At 40.1% G+C, this 18,433-nt stretch overlaps 1 protein-coding gene across 1 annotated transcript in view; it reads right to left on the bottom strand.

The window, feature by feature from the left end:
• Positions 1-4,994: 4,994 nt before the first annotated feature.
• The window catches only part of AOPEP (aminopeptidase O (putative)), a gene marked incomplete at its 5' end in the record, with an annotated part of 184,993 nt that continues 171,554 nt past the window's right edge, over positions 4,995-18,433 (bottom strand). The window contains 4 exons of the mRNA XM_084304916.1: positions 4,995-5,233; positions 5,648-5,823; positions 8,803-8,947; positions 11,799-11,885. Coding sequence (XP_084161042.1) covers positions 8,807-8,947; positions 11,799-11,885 — 228 coding nt within the window. The 3' untranslated portion in view covers positions 4,995-5,233; positions 5,648-5,823; positions 8,803-8,806. The remainder of the gene's footprint in view (positions 5,234-5,647; positions 5,824-8,802; positions 8,948-11,798; positions 11,886-18,433) is intronic.

Below are 18,433 nucleotides of genomic sequence, written 5' to 3'. Positions count from 1 at the left end.
CCATGACTGTAAGGAGGAGGCACAAGGAAAGTAGAATGAGGGAGGAGGGGAGTAAGATTTTATATCACAGAACAAGAAAAAGGAGAATTATTTTTCCAATGTAAAATCAAATAGGAATAAAGTTTGATTGGTCGAACTTGGAAGTTAAAACAGGTGAGTTTTAGGAACATCAAGAGAAACAGAATGGAGTGAGATGGATGCTGATGTAGTATATGTTTCAGTTTTGTTGTGATTGCAAGAGTTTACTGCAAAGGAGGTACAGTTGTGAAGCAGAAAATTGTCACTACCTATATATATATATATATATATACATATAATATATAAAGAAAGAATGGATGATACTGTGTGATATAACATTGGGTAGTATAATACAAAAACAAAACAACAAAAAACAGAAAATGGAGATGTTTTTCTGTCTATTAAAGCGACAGAGCTGAAGGCTGCAGTGGTGCACAGGAGGGCAGCAGTGGTGCTGTCCCCAGCCCAGAGGCGCAAGCAACAGCAGCTGTGGAAAGGCAGCAGCCGTGGACACGAGTTCTACCGGGGTGCGGAGTGAATACAAAACGGTGGCGAGCTGAAAATCAAGTTCTACTTTCTGATGTGTAAATTATCATGATAAAGCACCTATTCACATGACTTCAGTTTCTGATGCCTTTAAATAACATGAGAGATGCCAGGTCTTCTGGCAGCTAGAAGCAGCAGGAATGAAGACCTTAATTTTGTGCAGCAGATATGTGGTCAGCTTTAGTCACAGTAGATGGATAAACGCAGTTCATCTCCCAGATACTGTGCAAATTTCTCAATTTCCTTATGCGCTGACATATTTCACCAGCATAAAATTGTCAGTCTGCCAGCAAGATTGCTCCTTAGAATAATTCTTCCGATATAATGTGGTTGTGGAAACAGCAGGCCATATCCACATTAGTGTATACATGTGCTTCATTATTTATGCGTTCCCAAACTCTGTTTAGTTATGGTGAAATTCTAGATGATTCAGGCTCCCTTTTTTGTTTGCTTCCTTGGTTTTTCTTGCAATCAATTCTTTATTTTTTGGACTACTAGTCTGGGCATCTAAGTCTGGGGCCAAGGACAAAATTACGTTTTTTATGTGTCTGTTAAAAATTATGTGTTTTAAAGAGACAAAATCTCATGGTTACTGGCAATTATAGTGCAAAGGCAAGTATACTACAGTTTAAATATTAATTCGTTTTTTAGATATTAAGACTCAGTGTCCTGGAACAGTGTGTGCAGTGAATTAAAGAGCAAGGGTTTGTGCTCAGAATGTGGGTTCATGTCATATGTTAGTCTTACTGTCGAAGCACATTATTACATTAAGGGAGTGCTTTGCTCAGAGGAAAATACCATTAAGTTACAGAAGTAAAATGTGAACGTTCCCAGAAAATCCACATACAACTCTTCCCAACTTTGAAATTGTGCATATGGAAACACAGGCTTGTGAAAGCATGGAAATCCCTCCCTCTTTTAGCACAGAAGCAGAGGCAGCAGTGCTAGGCAGTAGGAAAAGCTGTCTCACGACACCTGGCTGTGTCTGCACCAGAGCCTTGCACCGGTGCTGTGCCCTCCTCTGCCCGCCGCCGGCATCCCCTGGGTCTGCAGGACAGGACAGCATCTGCAGCCCAGTCCTCAGAGGTGGGGCTGTACTCAGGTACTTCTTAAAGCTTGCCAAGATGCTTTATGGAAGGAATTCATCAGGACTTGTAAAGCCTTGGGCCCATGAGGACAGGGAAATGTAACAGCTGGGCAGGTCTGGGAGCACTGAGCTGCAGTGGCAGTGGGGAAAGAGACACGGGGGGAAACGGGGAGAAAGAAGCAAGGAAAGCTGAATGAAAATGTGGCCACTTTTAAAGTAAAGCATGGTGTGCAAGGGGGAAGAGGGTGTCTGCTAAAGGGTGATGTGCTACCAGGAAAAGTTATAAAACAACAAACAAACAAAAACAAAATCACCACCACGTCTCTGCAGCAACATAGCTGCTGGTTCATTCAAAGATCATTCAAAGATGCACTGGTTTCCCCCCACATACTTATAAATAAATAAATATATAAACAAATAAATAAATAAATATATAAAAGAAAGGAAAAACAAAAAACAAAACAAAACAAAAAAAAACATTCCACGATAGAACTTTCCTTACCACTCATTCACACTTTGTTCAGCTTTGGAGATAAACTGGCTGGCTACATTATGTGTTATGACGACCTCGCTCTATGGATTATGATTATTTTGGTGTTATGCTTTTCCATATATCCCCTTAATCTTGGTGCTAACCGAGGAGGGATTTCCAGATTCCGAAATCTTTTTGCACCTCTGTGTGGCACAGAACAATTTGTTGCTCCTTCCTGGCGCATCCTTTGTTTTCAATGCCCGACATTCCGTGTGGGCAGCAAAGCTCGGGGTTAAAATCTCTCTCATTAGTGAAGGGGTATTTTGTGTCTGTCAGGCTGCCCAGCTGCACATACTTGTAGCTGTAACATCATCAGTGCTGTGCTGGTCACTGTAACCCTTCCCTGCTGCAGCGTAGGATCGGTGGCAGCGGTCCATCGCTGGCTCCTCCTGCCTGAAGCCCTAGCTGTTTTCTCAAGCTGCCCACTTGCTCAGGCTGCTTTTCTGGCTAGACCTGCTTCCAGGCTAGACCTGTTTCCTTCCCTGTTATGCGAGAGGAACATGCAATATGGTACAGTTAATTCCCCCTTAAAGAAGAAAGCGCAGAGCCAAAGCAGCTGCAAACACATCCCAGCAAAGCTGAAGACAAAACAAAGCAGAGGAACTGCTGTCAGCAAATTGGTATGTTTTTAAACCGTGTTTGTAACAGAAAGCATATGATCAGGAATGCATCTTGTCTGAGAGGGACGAGTTATCTAGCTCACAGCCTCGTTACAGCCTGGCTTTACTCTAAACAAGTGACCCGCAAGAAAATAGATGGCAGTCCTTGCCTAACCGTACGGACAGACACAGTTTTCACTTAATCTGAGATTCATTTTTACAGTTTAAAGCTATGTCCTGAAAACATAATCAGCTAGATCCTAACCAGCTGCTGACCTGATGAAATAGGTGGGACACAGTCCAGACTTCTGTACAGGGACTTCTAATGCGATCCAACATAAAACTATCAGCGTGCTTTGCAAGGCTGAGCTCGGGGTGGGGAAATGCTTGTGGGTGCCCCATCCCTGGAGATGTTCAAGGCCAGGCTGGATGGGGCTTTGGGCAGCCTGGGCTGGTGGGAGGTGTCCCTGACTATGGCGGGGGCTGGAACTGGGTGATCCATGAGGTCCCTTGCAACCCAAAGCACTCTGCGGTGCTGTCATTCTCTGATGACTGTGTAACAAAAGTAGGAGGAAAAGTAAGCAGGGAAATAATGCACCTGCACGGTTGCTTGTGCTTGTCATAGCCACACACACGGGTGTGATGTTCAACAGCCTTAAAGTCTTAGCGTTCACCTCCGAAGAGACAGATTCAATGATGTTGTGACATTTCTGCCACTTTAACCAAACGCCTGATTAACGAAAATAATGTTTTAAAAAATAGCATGGTAATTTCACTGGATTTTAGCGTGTTGACTGTGAAAGCTGTTAGAGTTAGGGCCTGATATCACTTCCACTAATGGTTTTAATTTGTTACAATGTTTGGATTTTTTTTTTGGCTTACCTTTGCTTACTGTATAACTAGTATCCACAAAGTTTTCCTCTAAGGAAATTAATATGGGAACCCCCGCATTGCGGGAATGTTGAGTAAAAAAAACAGTACTACACTTTCTGCTTATATATATTTATATAAATATATAGATAAAATTTTTGCTAGGCTTTATTAAGAACTTAAATAATTAACAGGCATTTTGCGTATTTCACTCCCAAGACTTTCTACATGATTCACCAAGATATGACACCAGCGCTAACGCTTCTATCAGTTTGATGAAGCCACTCTTTCATATATTGAATAGTCTCCTTTGTTCTCTTTTTTTATGATGAGTTTTAGTGATAATATCTATTTGACACTACCCTCAGCTTCCTTCTTAATCTGGAGCCTCATTCTTCTTAGGAATGCTTGGATTAGCAACAAAAGGTCACAGAGCCCCAGGTACAGAACCAGGGCTGTCAGTACTGCCGTCTGTGGGCTACGTGGTGATGGAGTTTTATTTGCCATTCATTTCCTCTGTTGCTGCAATGCACAATAGAGCACAAAGTTGTTGTGAGGACCATCAATGTTCACATGAATGTTCTCATTAATACTGTTTAAACAAACTGCAACAGCCATGGTAAGCATCTAAACCACTACTGTCCTCAATGAAAAAAAAAATAATAAAAAGGTAAGAAAAATAATTGTTCCAAGGAAGAAAAAACTTGGTGATATGTGCAATGTGTGGAATGTCTTATTTGCAATACAATTTTACCAACAGTGGCTTACAACACATTTACTTGACACGTCTTGTGTAGAAACTTTATTCAGCTTTGTGTTCTTTCCCTTACACAGGGGAAAGTCAAAAAGGAAGTTGATTTTCTTTGCTGGCCTTTGCAGAAAAACCTTGTGAAAGGAAGCATAACTCTTTTATAAGAGAGTAGGATCCCTTAATAAACACATCTATGAGTGTAACTGCATTAGAAGTCACTGCAGTATCTCAGCAAGCGCTTGGACAATTTCCAAACTCTTGATGCATGTGAAAGAAGCCGCTGACTGTCCCCTGATTCCAGTAACAACTCCCTGGGCCTGGAGAAGGGGAGGTTGGGAAATGGAGGGAGGTGAAGAGGAACGGGGCTCCTTGGAATTGAGTCACTATTAAGGCAGTCTTTTAATAGACTCTGGATGGACCTTTAAAGAAAAGCAATTTCCACACTTAATTTTTCTTGTTGATATCCATTAATCTTCACTTTCAGCTTCTTCTGTCTTACTACAGAAGTAGAAAAGAGGTGATTTTTTTCTTAGGTTTATAAATGAACTTTGAACAGTTGTGCAATGGAAGAACTACACATATTTGAAAAAATATTTATTTTTACAAGTATACAATGTAAAACAATAGTACACAAAGTAAATATATTCACAAATGCTTTCGTTTTAAAAGTCCCTCTCTGAAAGGCACATTTCATATGTCTTGTGATCAGTGGAGCTGTACATCCCTAGAAAAGAAGTGCTGCATTTGATACATCACTAAAAAAAAGGGGCAGCACAGAGGTGCGGAAGAAAGTCCAGAAAATGAAAGGCACAGTTCTGGTAGAAGTCAACCTAAACAAGACAGAGACAAAATCCTGATCTTAATTTTTGCTTCAGAGTTCATCCATTCACCAGATCGCTGGTTGGTCACTTTCCACAGATTATTCCATCTTCCAGTCAACTTCCCCACCCCAGCCATCCATTTGATTTTATATTAACCTTTTAATTTGGCATTGAAGTTACAAACAAAATTTTAAGCACAGCATACAGTGTTATCAAATTTCAGTAGTTCCTGTGTTTGGCCAAGTTACTGGAGTACATAAAATCATTCAAGTCAAGAGTCCTTGGGCCTCTGCAAACCACACCAGTTGTACCACCAAGCAGCAAGGATAAGACCCCAGCTGCTGGTATTAAAAAACTACCTAGAGGCACACTGGAGTGTGTGTACCTGTGTGTGTTGCTGGTCTTGTGCGTGTGCATTTTTACCTGTTCTTGGTTACACTGAGCCTCTGGAAAACATAAATACTGAAAGGTAAATGTTTCTGTCAGCTGATTGTTTTAGCAGTCACATAATCCTTCCTTTGATGTCTTGGGTCAATGAAATCCTAGTACCACCGGGGTTTAGTAGGAGATATATTAAAAGAATTTCTCTGTGATCTTTCCTGCAATGGAAACAGCAGCAAAAGTTATTACTCTGTCACAATAAAGGGTTATCTGTGCATTCTTGATTGGCCCAGTCTTTCAAATGAAGGTTTGTGTTGTGTTTTTTAAGCTTACTAGTAGAGCATAACCATGGTTACAAAGTTAACAAAGCTAAATTTATAACTGTATTTTTAAAAACACTGTTTCCCCTTATATTTTCTGAGATAAGAAGCCTGGGTACCCAGAAGGGGGACCTTCTTAGAGCTACCACAACAATGTTTGGAGAAGACATGAAAGAGCCAAAGGACAAGCACCTCCCCCGGTTATTAGCAGGTTACTCTGAGCACAATGCTGGAGGTCAGTCACTGGAGCAACGCTGTGTGATGTTACACATATCCACATACCTTCTCGTCTTAAGCCAACAGTTCTCTAAACAGTACTGAGGTAGCTTGTCCACCTTAAGCGCATGGTGTTTAACGTCAGGACAGCGCAATGTATACTGATTTGATTTTAGAGAGAAAACAGTAACAACATTTCTCAAAGGCTCCTAGAAAGGTACTTTATTTTATTTATTTATTTTTGCTCTAGGGCTCGACTCCTGTTCCTGCTGAACTGAGCCAGTGTGTAAAATCAGAACTGATATCAGCTCAGTAGGCACCGGAGGACGGGTCCATCAACGCCTGGAACAACAGCAGCAGCCGTAAGTGGCAGCTCCAGTCGGAAACAACCACCTTCCTGTGAATGGTACACAACACTAAGCTACAACTGCGGAGAAGTCACGAGAGCGTCTGTTAAAGAAGAGCCTACAAAACAAAGCTTTATAGACAATTCCAGTTTAGCATCGCAAACATTTATTTCCTAGGACCTTTAGAAAAGCTCAGCAACCAAGTTACTCTTGGGCATACCCTCCTTTTGCAGTCAGGCTGAGAATTTTAGAAGCGATGTTTATTTTCAACTACAAAACAAGTCTATGGTCCTTCCTAAGCCCCTTTTGCTCGTTAGCCTCCACGTCCTGTATCTGCGCGCAAGCACTTATTGTAACACTGCCCGCCAAGAAGCAACGTATCTCAGGCACCAAGTGCTCCCTGCCCCACGCAGGCTGATACTTAAACGTCCTCATCTCACCTTCTCTTCAGGTGCAGAACTTAGCCACTGTGAACAAAGAGGGAAACAATCACTGTTCACCAATCAGCTAAGCTCTGCACCTCGCCAGAGAGGTCTCCGTCTGAGTACAACTATTTTTCAGATGAGGTTCTTCCGTGACGCGTCTGCTCCTTTCCTCTTTGGACTTTTTTTTTTGCTTAACGGGTGGAGAGGATGCCACAGGGTACACGTATCAGATAGTTACGGAGATTTTCAGAGTAGCAGCTGCGGTCATGGCTATGTGGTAATCCCTGGCAATGTGATTTTAATCTTAACTCACAAATCATCATGCCAGGAACCCAAACAGCCACAACACTACAAGAAAGCTGTGCAGTCACACTCCTAATGGCATCTTTAGATTTATTTTTTGTAGTTTGCCATACATTTCTAGTCTAAAAGGTCAAACAGGCAATTCTACACTACTGTACATACATACTACACAATATTCCTGTGCTAGGTAGATACTTACCACCAGAAGTTGCAGAAATTTTTATTTTATTATTTAAGGATTATACGAAGACAGTTCCAAGCACGGAAGTATCAGAATGAACTGCATCTCCATCTTTCTCTTATCTACCAGATTGTAAAATATTGAACGTAACACAAGTTTTCTGTGGGTTCCTGACAACTGGCAGCATGTAAGCAAATCTCTTAGCCCTACCCGTTTTAGAAGGCAACCCTCCTTTCCCAAGACTGCTATCCTGGCACTCTTAAGTCTCACCCATATTTCCCGTAAAGTTTCCCTGGCAGACACAGTGCTTGTCAATACAGAACAACCTTGATTTCATGGTATCTGCTATGTTTCATATAAATGAGGTAAATGCCATGAATTCAATTTGAACTTACTACCAAGTACTACTACATGTACAGGCTTGAATGGGAGAAAGTCAAGATTCCTGCTAGATACCAATTAGAAAATTATGATTTTGCTTGATTAGATGCTTTAATTTTGATACCACAAATCAATTGTAGAGTTAGGTGAACAGCCAAGGCAATCATCACTCTGTCAGATGAGTTAATTTACGAAGCAAAAATCTGAAGAATGCAGTACTGAAAGAGACATTCATACCAATCCTAATTGGCTATGTGTTAAACATGCATGTACAAACACTGTGAGGTTATCTCAGGCTATTCAAATAGACTGAGAAATTGAGAATATCTTTGCAAGTGACCCATTTATAGCCTGCAGCAATCTTTATTTTGTGAACATTTCCTTCAATTTTGCTTTTTCTGTTGATTCCTCCCCGTTAATTTCAGAAACGAGCTAGATTATGTATGACATTAACCAGTTTCTTTATGTTAAGGCTGTTCTTACTTTATAACCATTCTTCAAAGACCTGACTACGCTTAATCTGCTTGAATTAACAAATTGTTCTCACATGATTCAGATTTGGTTGCAAGTGTACAACTTCACAATTCTGTTGTGGGATCAGATTCTTTTCAAAGTTTGTGCTACCTATCAAGTCAGCACACAGCTTTGTTAAGCAGAAATGCTTCTCATACAGTTGTGATTTTGTGTATGCTGTAGACAGAATTAAGAATACAGAATGGAAAACAACTGCAGGTGGAGCCTGGCCTTCACTGGCCATTCTGACTTACAGTTGCCTCTTGTACAATCCATTACAAAGTTTACAACAACGCCCCTCCGTGCTCTCCAGCCAGTGCCTATGCATATCTAACTCACTGCTCCAGCAGCTGGGCTTAAAAACAAACAAACAGAAAAACCAAGATAGTTCAAAAATTAAATCTTGTTTAAATAAGCTGCCACAAACTCTGTGGTATGCCAAAGTTTACAGTGTTTAGTGAGTTTCTTTATAAGGCAAAATCAGGGTATTTAATTAAAAAAGAAAAATCACCTCTTCAGAACAACATCTCTGCCACCACTTTGGCGGAGGACACATCCATTTGTTCTCGTGCTGCAGCAAAGCATTTGTATGCAAGTTCTTGTTGTTTTGCATCTTCATTCACCATTAATTCACCATAGAGATACACACCCATTGCCTGAAAGAGGAACACAACACACAGTCATCCTGTCACCAGTTATGACTAGTTGAACAGTTTTCATGTTGTTGACCTCCAAGTACCCAATTAATTCAAAAACACCATGGAAAAAGCCTTATACTCAACAGCATACCTTTCCCCCCCCAAAAATGTAGTTTTCTTTGGCTCTCTGTAGCCTAAGATTGGCTATATGTTGTATTGAGTGTGTAAAAAAAGAACATTACTATAAGAAATGTACATTGTGTTGTGACAAGCAAATGCTTTCTCACTTCATTTTTCTTGCCACTTTTGAAGTTGAAATCTGTTTTCTTTTATCCACTACCTGAAGTACTTCCAAATGCCCCTTAAGAAAACAGCTTGTCCTTCCTTCAACAGGATACACATTTTCTTTCCAGTTGGGATGTTTCCACATGCACTAATAAAGAGCAGAACAGCTGAAACACCCCACTCTGAAATCCCCATCTGGCAATGCTGTATCTGGAAATCAATCACCTGTGGCCAGGTCTGTGTTTCAGAGCCTTTTCTTTAAGTCCAAGATGCAGCTTAACCTTTCTGTAAGAAGGCAGACCATCCCTTAGTGCCCATTCTGGATAACTGAGTACCTGGGAGTAAGATCTGAGTCCCTTTGATGGCAGGTAGCGAAGCACTAGCTAACTTCATGGGAAACACATTGGGGATTGCCTTTTTTTTTCTGAAGATACAAGCTTTGCATCTTGTTATAGGAGTTCCATAAGTGTTAAGCTGCACTTATCAAAACACTGTATGTATGTTATTATTATATATATGCTATACATAATATATATATATATTATGTATGCAATATATGCCACATACGTGAAATATTATTTATATACATAAGACGTGTGATATTATATATATATGACATAATTATTGTATTTGGCATATATTAAATATATGCCACTCATGTATAATTATTAAATGTGGCATATGTTATATATATGTTATATATTATGTATAATCGTTATATGTAGCATATATTATATATATAATGACAAAATTTAGCAGCTTAGCAGATTAACTTGTACAGCTGCAAACTTAATGCTTGGACAGCTGCAGAAGAGGAAGAATATGGACAGCACTGAAAAAAACAATTCGTAATATAATTCCTCACAATTTCTAGTGTTGGCTGATAAGGTTAAAAATTAAGCTTCAACAAGAGGGGAAATTTATAGTTTAACAGTGATTGAAATTAAAGAAAAAGGTCCCAAACAGACAGAAATCTGACAGACACTGGGACAGTGCCCTAACCATGGGCATTTCTTCTGCATTCACAGACCTCAGGTTTCCAGGATCTGCAGCTGCAGATCACACCAGGAACGTTGCCTTGGAGCTGGGCTCCAGTTGCTTTCATAAAGAATTTCAAAATGTTGGAATTTTGTTCCAAATAGGAATTATCTTCTCTACCCACTATTAATAATTTTCCCCCAAACCTAAACATTAAAATGCAGTAAAAACACTGGGTGTTTGTAATCCTGGAAAGGATTAAATAATCACATTTACATTTTTCCCAGACTTTAAAGAAAAAAAAAAAGTCTTTCATGATCAGTAACGGCATGCAACTACTCTGATTTGAGTTGTAATGATTCCAGAACCTGGTTGCGTTATAAACTGTTTCCACCACTGGAGTAAATGAAATGAAAGATATTGAGGATTACATGAAAAAAAAAAAATATTGCAGAAATTCTTTCCCTGCACTGCAGAAAACATTTGTTTTTGTTTGGCATTGTATCTGTTCTAAACGTAATGTAATTCAATATGTTTGTATGAACGTCAGGATTTTTGTTTTGCCTTTCTGCTGGTAAGACACCTGCATCATTCCATATGATAAAAATATGCACAATATATATAAATTCCTTGTTGTCATAAATGCTGTTGTTACATGTTTTTTTTTTTGTTTGTTTTTTTTTTAATTCAAACAAAGAGCTTGCCAGGAAGTCTTGAGACTGTTTATTGGCTGAGATATAAATAGGAGGTATACTCCAGAGCTGGAAGAAAGAGCCTAAGAGACTGCAGTAACTTTATTATGCTGTTGTGACAAAATGTATTTATTTATCTGAAAGCAAAAAAAGCTCACAGGCTGTAAATGGCTTTGTTCACTGTCAACACGAAAGGAAAAGGCATGAATATCTCTCTCACTGATTTTCATATCCCTTGCAATGTTTTCTTTCCTTTTTTTTCTCCCTATATTTTAAATATAGCTGTGATCCTAGGCAGTGAAGGTTGAATAAAAACAAATGGGAAGTGAAATCAAAAGAACAAGGCAGAGGTACAATTACAACTGTGATTTCATAATAGCTTAGCCATAGTAAAGACATTTTATATAGCTGGCATTTTAAGACCTTCAAAATTGTCTCAAATCATTTTCTTAACGGTGCAGATGCATCCTTGGATGAATATCCTTGTGCTATGCTTCTCCTGTAAGACGATCTGTACATCGTCTTGAAAATTTCAGCCACTGTTTTGCACCAAACTCTTATCTATGTGGGTTAATATTCACAGGTAGACTTGCCTTTGTCACCCTGCAAATTGAGGAAAATGTGTCTTAGCATTGGCAAGGATCATTGCTACATCTGACTTGTATAAAATGGAAACAGAAGAGAATATATCCTATTTTACCACTTTACAGGTGATTAGCATACTTAGGTGGGGCTGAGTATACCTAGGCAGATTCCTTAAATTGCACTATTTAAGGAAAGGGCATAAACTGAATACACATTCCACTTTCTAGCTGTCTCCAGCAAGAAAATATATTAATTTTCAGTTTCACATTAGGGTCTCAAAAATTTTTTAAATGTGATTATTTTGAAAATGCTAATAACATGTAACTGACCTGATCTTCTCTGAGAAATTTCTCAACATCTCCATATGCAGGCACGTATTTGTGTTTAACAACAAGTTCACACCACCGATGACGAACCTTCGGGAAGAGGAAAAAAAAAAAGAAATAAATGAAATTGTATGTGTGTCTTTCTGGGCTTCAGAACCCCACAAGACCTAAAGACAAACCTCTCATTCTAGAATAGTAAATTAATCCATATCCTGACACCAGTTTGCAGCATCTTTAGACTTAAGTTTGTCTAAATGTTATTATCCTTCCTTTATGTTTGCCTAAACATTACTTATTTTATAATGTTAGAAGTAGGGAATGGGGGCAGGAGAGGCAGATGATAGCTAGAAATGCCCACAAGAGCCACAAGACAGAATTAATCATCTCTTCTACGCAACTGTAAGATCCATGTAATAAAAAGGCTTAAATATAATACTGTACCAAGATTAAATTAATGTTAAAAGCATGTTATATATAAAACCATGCAGCAAGGTTCAGTTAAGTGGAACATAATTTTGCCACCATCATTTTCCAGGACTACATTTTAAACACCTTTCAAATAGTTTAAAATCTGTCTACACTCAAAAATCTAGGCTGTTCTACCAAATGCACATAGACGGAAACAGTTATTAACATAATGTAATGAAAAATACAGAGTTTTTAAAAACAATCACAATTGAAAAATATTTATCTTTAAGTAGTGTGAATAACATGTCTTTGAAATGCCCTTTTTTTTTTGGTTGACTTTGAATTTCTGACTTTGTTCTTCAACACTCCTGTGGATTAAAAGTCATCTTACACTCCAGCAAGGCTTCCACAGTTGTAGGCAGTGACCAGGCTGATGTTTTTTTACTCTATTACTGGAACAGCACTGATCTAAAGGAAAACAATTATGTTCAATAAAGCCCTCCCACCCTCCCGCTCCTTCTGATTTACCCTGTGGTCTTACTATCTTTTATAATATGGGGCACATAACAACAATCACTTTGTATAAAAGAAAATGTCAGCAGTTTTAATAGTTTTAAAAACCAAGTCCAAATTGTGTTCATATCAAGTCACCGTGAATGAGCCTTTTTCTGAATGACAGATTTACCAATAACATTGAGAGTGGAAGCCAGGAATGAAGAAAAAGAATTGAACTTAAATATCTTATTGCTTTGGAAAATAAGGTATTTGGACATACTTTCCATGTCATCCTAATCCTTACTAACTTTATGTCTCAAGAAAGTTTTACAGTCATATGTGATTAGATAATAACCCCATTAACATGATTAAGAAGTAATAAATACTCAGAGGTCCTGGAAGAGTCCTTTTGGGTAGCTGGAATCTCCTCCCAGCTTACCTGTTACATGACACAGTTTGAACACAGCTTCTGAATTAAATAAAATGCTGCGTGAAGTTGTGGTTGAAGGGAATTTGCACTCACAGCTTCTAAGACACTGCAGAGTTAAAGTGCAATGCGTGGTGGGGGATAAAAACTGTCTCTGAAAGGTTTTTGCTGACTAAACAACAGCTGTTAAGACTCCTGCATGGGGAACCAGCGCTAAATCCACAAAAGCAAATGGTGTTCCAAGCTTCAACTCGTTTTGTCATAGATGCCCACACATCTATAATATGGGCCTTTAAAACCCTACCCAGCTGCTGCTTTTCCCTGGAGACACTAAACGCATCACCAGTAAATCATCCCAGGCAAGCCAGCTCCCTTACAGGACATTTTTCATAGCACCAAACAGCTCCCTGCCTGAAACAAGCCTTAGAAATTTAGTCTCAAAAATTAAGCATATCCTTCTCTCATCTGCAGCTTGAGTTAGCCAAGCAGAACAGGAAACATTGAAAAGGTTGTCTATCTTCATTGGAACCACTTTATCCTACCTATGCAGCACCTGATGTCAACTATTTAAGAAGAAATAAAATTTTCTGTATGTATTCTTGGCACATATGGAATAGGCAAGGAGGAGAGACAGGGACTGCGGTGTTCTGGTGTGATCATTGCGCTTCTATGCCTTGTGACCCAGCACGTGAGAACGTCCAACAAACAAATTACGAAGTCTTCTGAGATAGGGCTCTCTTCATACCTCCTGGTGAAGCTGTTTTTTCCCCACATGTAATTATTAAAGCATTAATAATTACAGGATCCTACAGGAGATAGTCAGAGGCCCTTGGGTGCCGAAATTTCTAAATACTTTCAATAGCAACCCCGGCACCTGGCTTGCAGAGTGCAAACACTCCCTTTTGTGATTGTTACCATAACACCTGCACGGAGAACAGAGCAGGAGTTATCGGTGTGGATGTACTCACATGCTTCTGCTCACTCACATACTAACGTAATGCACGTCTGCCTTACATTTTTGTCATTGCCTGGTTATCTGAATTCCCACTGTTTTGCAAAACAAAGAACAATTAAGCTGTATCCTTTCCTTAATCGCCCCTTCCTCCACAGGGTTCCCACTCCTGGCAGTACACCTCCTCTCAAAGAGTTTGAAAGAGAAGCATTGATTTGTTGAGTGAGGTTTAGTACAGCGCACACTTTTCTTTCTCTCTCTTTTCTCTTTCTTTCTTTCTCAGGGTCATTACAAACCCTGGCACATTCCCAGACCTGAAGTGCTGGAGGCACTCCAGCTGGGGCAGGAGCAGCGTGTCTGTTATCCTCAGATTACACGTTTGCCTCCTGCTTCCCAAAAAGCCCCAAATGCTGTCACGGCGTGGCGAGCTGCAGGAGAACCAGCCGCTGCCGAGGCAGCCATAAAAACCAGCTGTGGGGGCAGCCAGACCCCAGCTTCCTGGCGACCTTCAGGGCAGCTGTGGGCACCGAGACTGTCCCAGCATGTGGCAGGGGCTCGGTGTGACCTGCTCGGCCCTGCCACCGAAGCCTCAAGGGTGGCCTGAGCGGGCACGGCCTGGCTGATGTCTCGCGGGGCCTGTACGGTGCACAGGCCGCCACTTTTTTTTTTTTTTCTGGTACAATCCAAGCCCTAGGCTCATACCGCACAGCTGAGAACTTTATTCATATAAGAGGAAGACATAAAAAAAAAATAAGTTTGGTTCCCAGTGTCTCTTCCACCGCTCAGAGCACAAGAAGCCCCGCAGCTCTGCAGCGTAATGCATGTGTCATGCAACCAGGCCCTCTAACAAACCCCTATCAAAAGGCAATGTTGAAAGCTAAGTAGCTTGTGGTAGGACCAAGCTAACCTAACCGCATCCTGTGTACGCTCTTCTTGGCTTTTCCTTTTCCTCCCAGGAGCAAATACTCAGTGGTGAAAATAAGAATTCATTAATCTCCTCCAAGTCCCCCCTCTGCACACTTCCCAGTGCTCTCCTGCACGGTGCAGAGATGCACGCCGTATGTCCCTTTGGCTGGATCCTCGGCACCAGACAGCCCCAAAAAGCAATTTGCAGCCATCCTTCCCCCTGCTGCTGGCAGAAAGCACGCACCTGCAGCCACCCGCCCACCCTCTTGCAGGTCCAGCAGCTGCAGGACATACGTGCCAATGCTGGAAATGCCGCTGGTTTTCCCAGCCTCAGACTGATGAGCCCTCCCAGGCAAGAGTAGAGGTGGCAGGGGCCTTTTGTGGCACCTCCAGTACCTGACCCACTCCTCATCTCTTTCCTCCCATCCAGCTTTCACCACTGATGCTGATATTTGAGCAACCACCTTCTCGAGTTAAACAGGGATCGCTCTTCTTTGAGGTTTGCGAGACACCACACATCCGAGCAGTGCATTTCTGAGCCACACCTCAGCGGCAGGAAGACACCCAGACAGCCACTTGCGCAGGTGTGATGATTGAAAACCACTGATAGGTTTCCACAAATACCAGCCGCATCAAGATCTATGTGTTGGCTAACATCTAGGTGAAGTATCTTGAAAGGCTGCTACTGTTACAAAGTACACAATCTCCAGTTTAGAAGCTTATACAAAGAACTTAAGTGTTCTCACTTTATCTTGTAATTTGACTTCTAGAAGAATACACATCAGTGCACAACACTATGAAGAACTCAAACATCACCTGCATTTTGACAGTGAAATGGGAAATGTTTAGAAAACAAAGTGACACCACCCTGGTCTATTTTCAGAGAGTAAATTGCTACATGAGAAGACTTCAACTGAACTAAGTCTTACATAAATTACATAATAAATTATATTAATATATATTAATATCCAGCTCTAAGACAGTCCTTTCATTTTAACAATCTGGGCCATGATATTTTGGTAAATGCTGCTTGAGGATGATGGAGTATACTCCTATCAGGCATCAAACACATGCCTCGACTTGCAAAAGAAAAGCTACTAATAACCAAATCTGAGAAACTGTAATTTTAAACTATTTTAAACAGGTCTTAAATTATATATTTTTTTCTTTTCTGACCCAGGTGATTAATTACTTTGCCTAATCTGTTTTATTCTCCTGTGCCTCATACAAACAATCAAGGAAGCCTAAAACAAACACCCTCACAGAAAGCTCCGTATGTTCTATTGTAGTAATCTAGCTTGTTAAAGTTCTCAATAATATGTATGCAAGCAAAATAAATATTTTACGGAGAAGACGAGAGGAGGAGAGGAGGGTTTTATATTAAGCTTTTGGTCTGCAGAATGAGAGACTAGCTTCAGGGAAAATGAGTACATTTTGCTAATAGCTGGATCCAATTTAACAGGCGCCATGAGACAACAAATCTAAATCACAGAACAAAAGCAACTTACTTAGAGATCCTAGGAAACAGGCTAATGTGAAATACATTAAGAGCTATTGAACACCAAAACGGAATCTTTATTAAAGGTAGGAGGCATTTGTGATCTTTATAAAGCGTGAGTTCAGACTTGATTGAAAAAAAAAAAAAGTATTTGAACAACCAGAATCACAAACGTTAAACAGATCTCAGTTGCCAGACTCCAGTCTAATCTGGAGAAGAAAAAGACAATGAAACTTTTTCAAATAATGATGCCTTCCTACTGTAGATTAGTTTTAATTAACAAAAAGGAAGCTGGTATCTCCAGAGCACCAGAAAACTGTTCTGTTCTATCTGAAAGTATTTATCTCCAGTCTCTTTCTATACACACACAACTTGGATTTAAATATTAGATCATTTTCAGACAATTAAGGAACAATGCCACATGTTACTGGGCAATATTTGGACTAAAAAGTCTTTTACAGTTGGCTAACATGGACAAATTACAGTTTAAAAACTGCAAATTTTACAACCTTATTGTGGCAAAGTGGTTTTCATGACTTTTTTTTTTCCCCACTGCCTTTGCAACAGCAAACATTTAAGAACAGCTGAAATAGTTACTCTTTAACACACCAGCCAGGTTGCATCAGTGACTTTTCATTCTATATAATCTGCTTTTCACATGAGCATTCCTATACTCTAAACCACAGTATAAGCACGCTTTAGCATATAAATTTGGTTTCACGAACATTTACCAAGTAAGATGATCGGGGATGCTCAATGAGCTCGAAAGGAGCAACGAAACAGCCATGTGTGTTACAACTGTGCTGACACAGTATCAGATTGGCAATCTAGAAAAAATGTACTCAATAGCCAAAAACCTACTGAATGCAAGCAGAACAGATTCATCACTCTGACAAGAGGTCTGTAATTGGGATTATTGTATATGCCAAGGGTTTGTCAGGAAGAGTCTGAGCAAAGAAGCTGCCTAACAGCTTAAATCAGGTCCAAAAAATTTGGTAGTCTTCATTGCGTAATTACTTCTCAAGCAGTAAATGGTAATACTCCTTCTGACAACACTGCAGGGCCAAGGAAACCAAGGCCAGATAGAGAACCACTGCAGCAGGCATCTTTGACAGCAAACCTTTTTCCTGAGACCCTCATAGTGCCAAGACTTAATGCTGTGTACTGTAATGTGCTCTCCCAGTACTAAACACATCATTTTCCAGCACTGTGGGCAAAACTATGGTAACACCTTAAATGTTAACATGGCTCTTGCTAGCCTTACTTGTGCTGCTTTTCAATCCATGTGCTGGGAAGAATCCATGTTCAGGGGGAGCAGGGCTGGCAGGACCCAGGCCTGATTGATTCAGGGATCCCCACCACACTTTGCATTGGACAGCGATTGCACAGGTAGCTCCAGGACCATTACTGCCACCTTGGACAACATCCTATTCCTCTTTCTGTCCCCCAGCACAAGTATTTTAGCCCATGTGCAGCCCAGCATACAGGAACATGGTCATTCAGGAAACCTTAAGCTAATGAAGGGCTGAGCTAATCAAAATGATGTTTGTCAGGAGATACTTGTCATTTTAAGAACTATGTAGAGGTCAAAATACTTTAAAACCTGAAGTAATGAACTGGCTGTAAAAAAACTTATTTAAAACATAGTTTTAACAGAATACCAAACTAGATTTTGGTAACATTAGTAACAATATCATACTTCCTTAGTTCATTTTGCTCCTTCTGATTGTTGTTTCTGCATAAATGAAGCAATTGCATGCTATGACAGGTGTTCGTGTGACAAGGGAGAAGCACTCCAAGTCCTGCCTCTCCTTAGCTCTTGCAGCAGCACTGACAGAGGCTCTGGGTGGAGCTTCATGCAGTAACTGCCTCCATTTAATATGGGAGAAGAAAGGGCTGTATGATCTAGCTTTTTTTTTTTTTTTTTTTTTTTTAACAAAAAAATAAATGAA

The sequence above is a fragment of the Netta rufina genome (genome assembly GCF_964035555.1).
Source record: "Netta rufina genome assembly, chromosome: Z".
In the NCBI taxonomy this organism is placed as follows: Eukaryota; Metazoa; Chordata; class Aves; order Anseriformes; family Anatidae; genus Netta; species Netta rufina.
The sequence above is the reverse complement of the archived record's forward strand: the minus strand, read 5'-3'. Positions and strand labels throughout refer to the sequence as shown.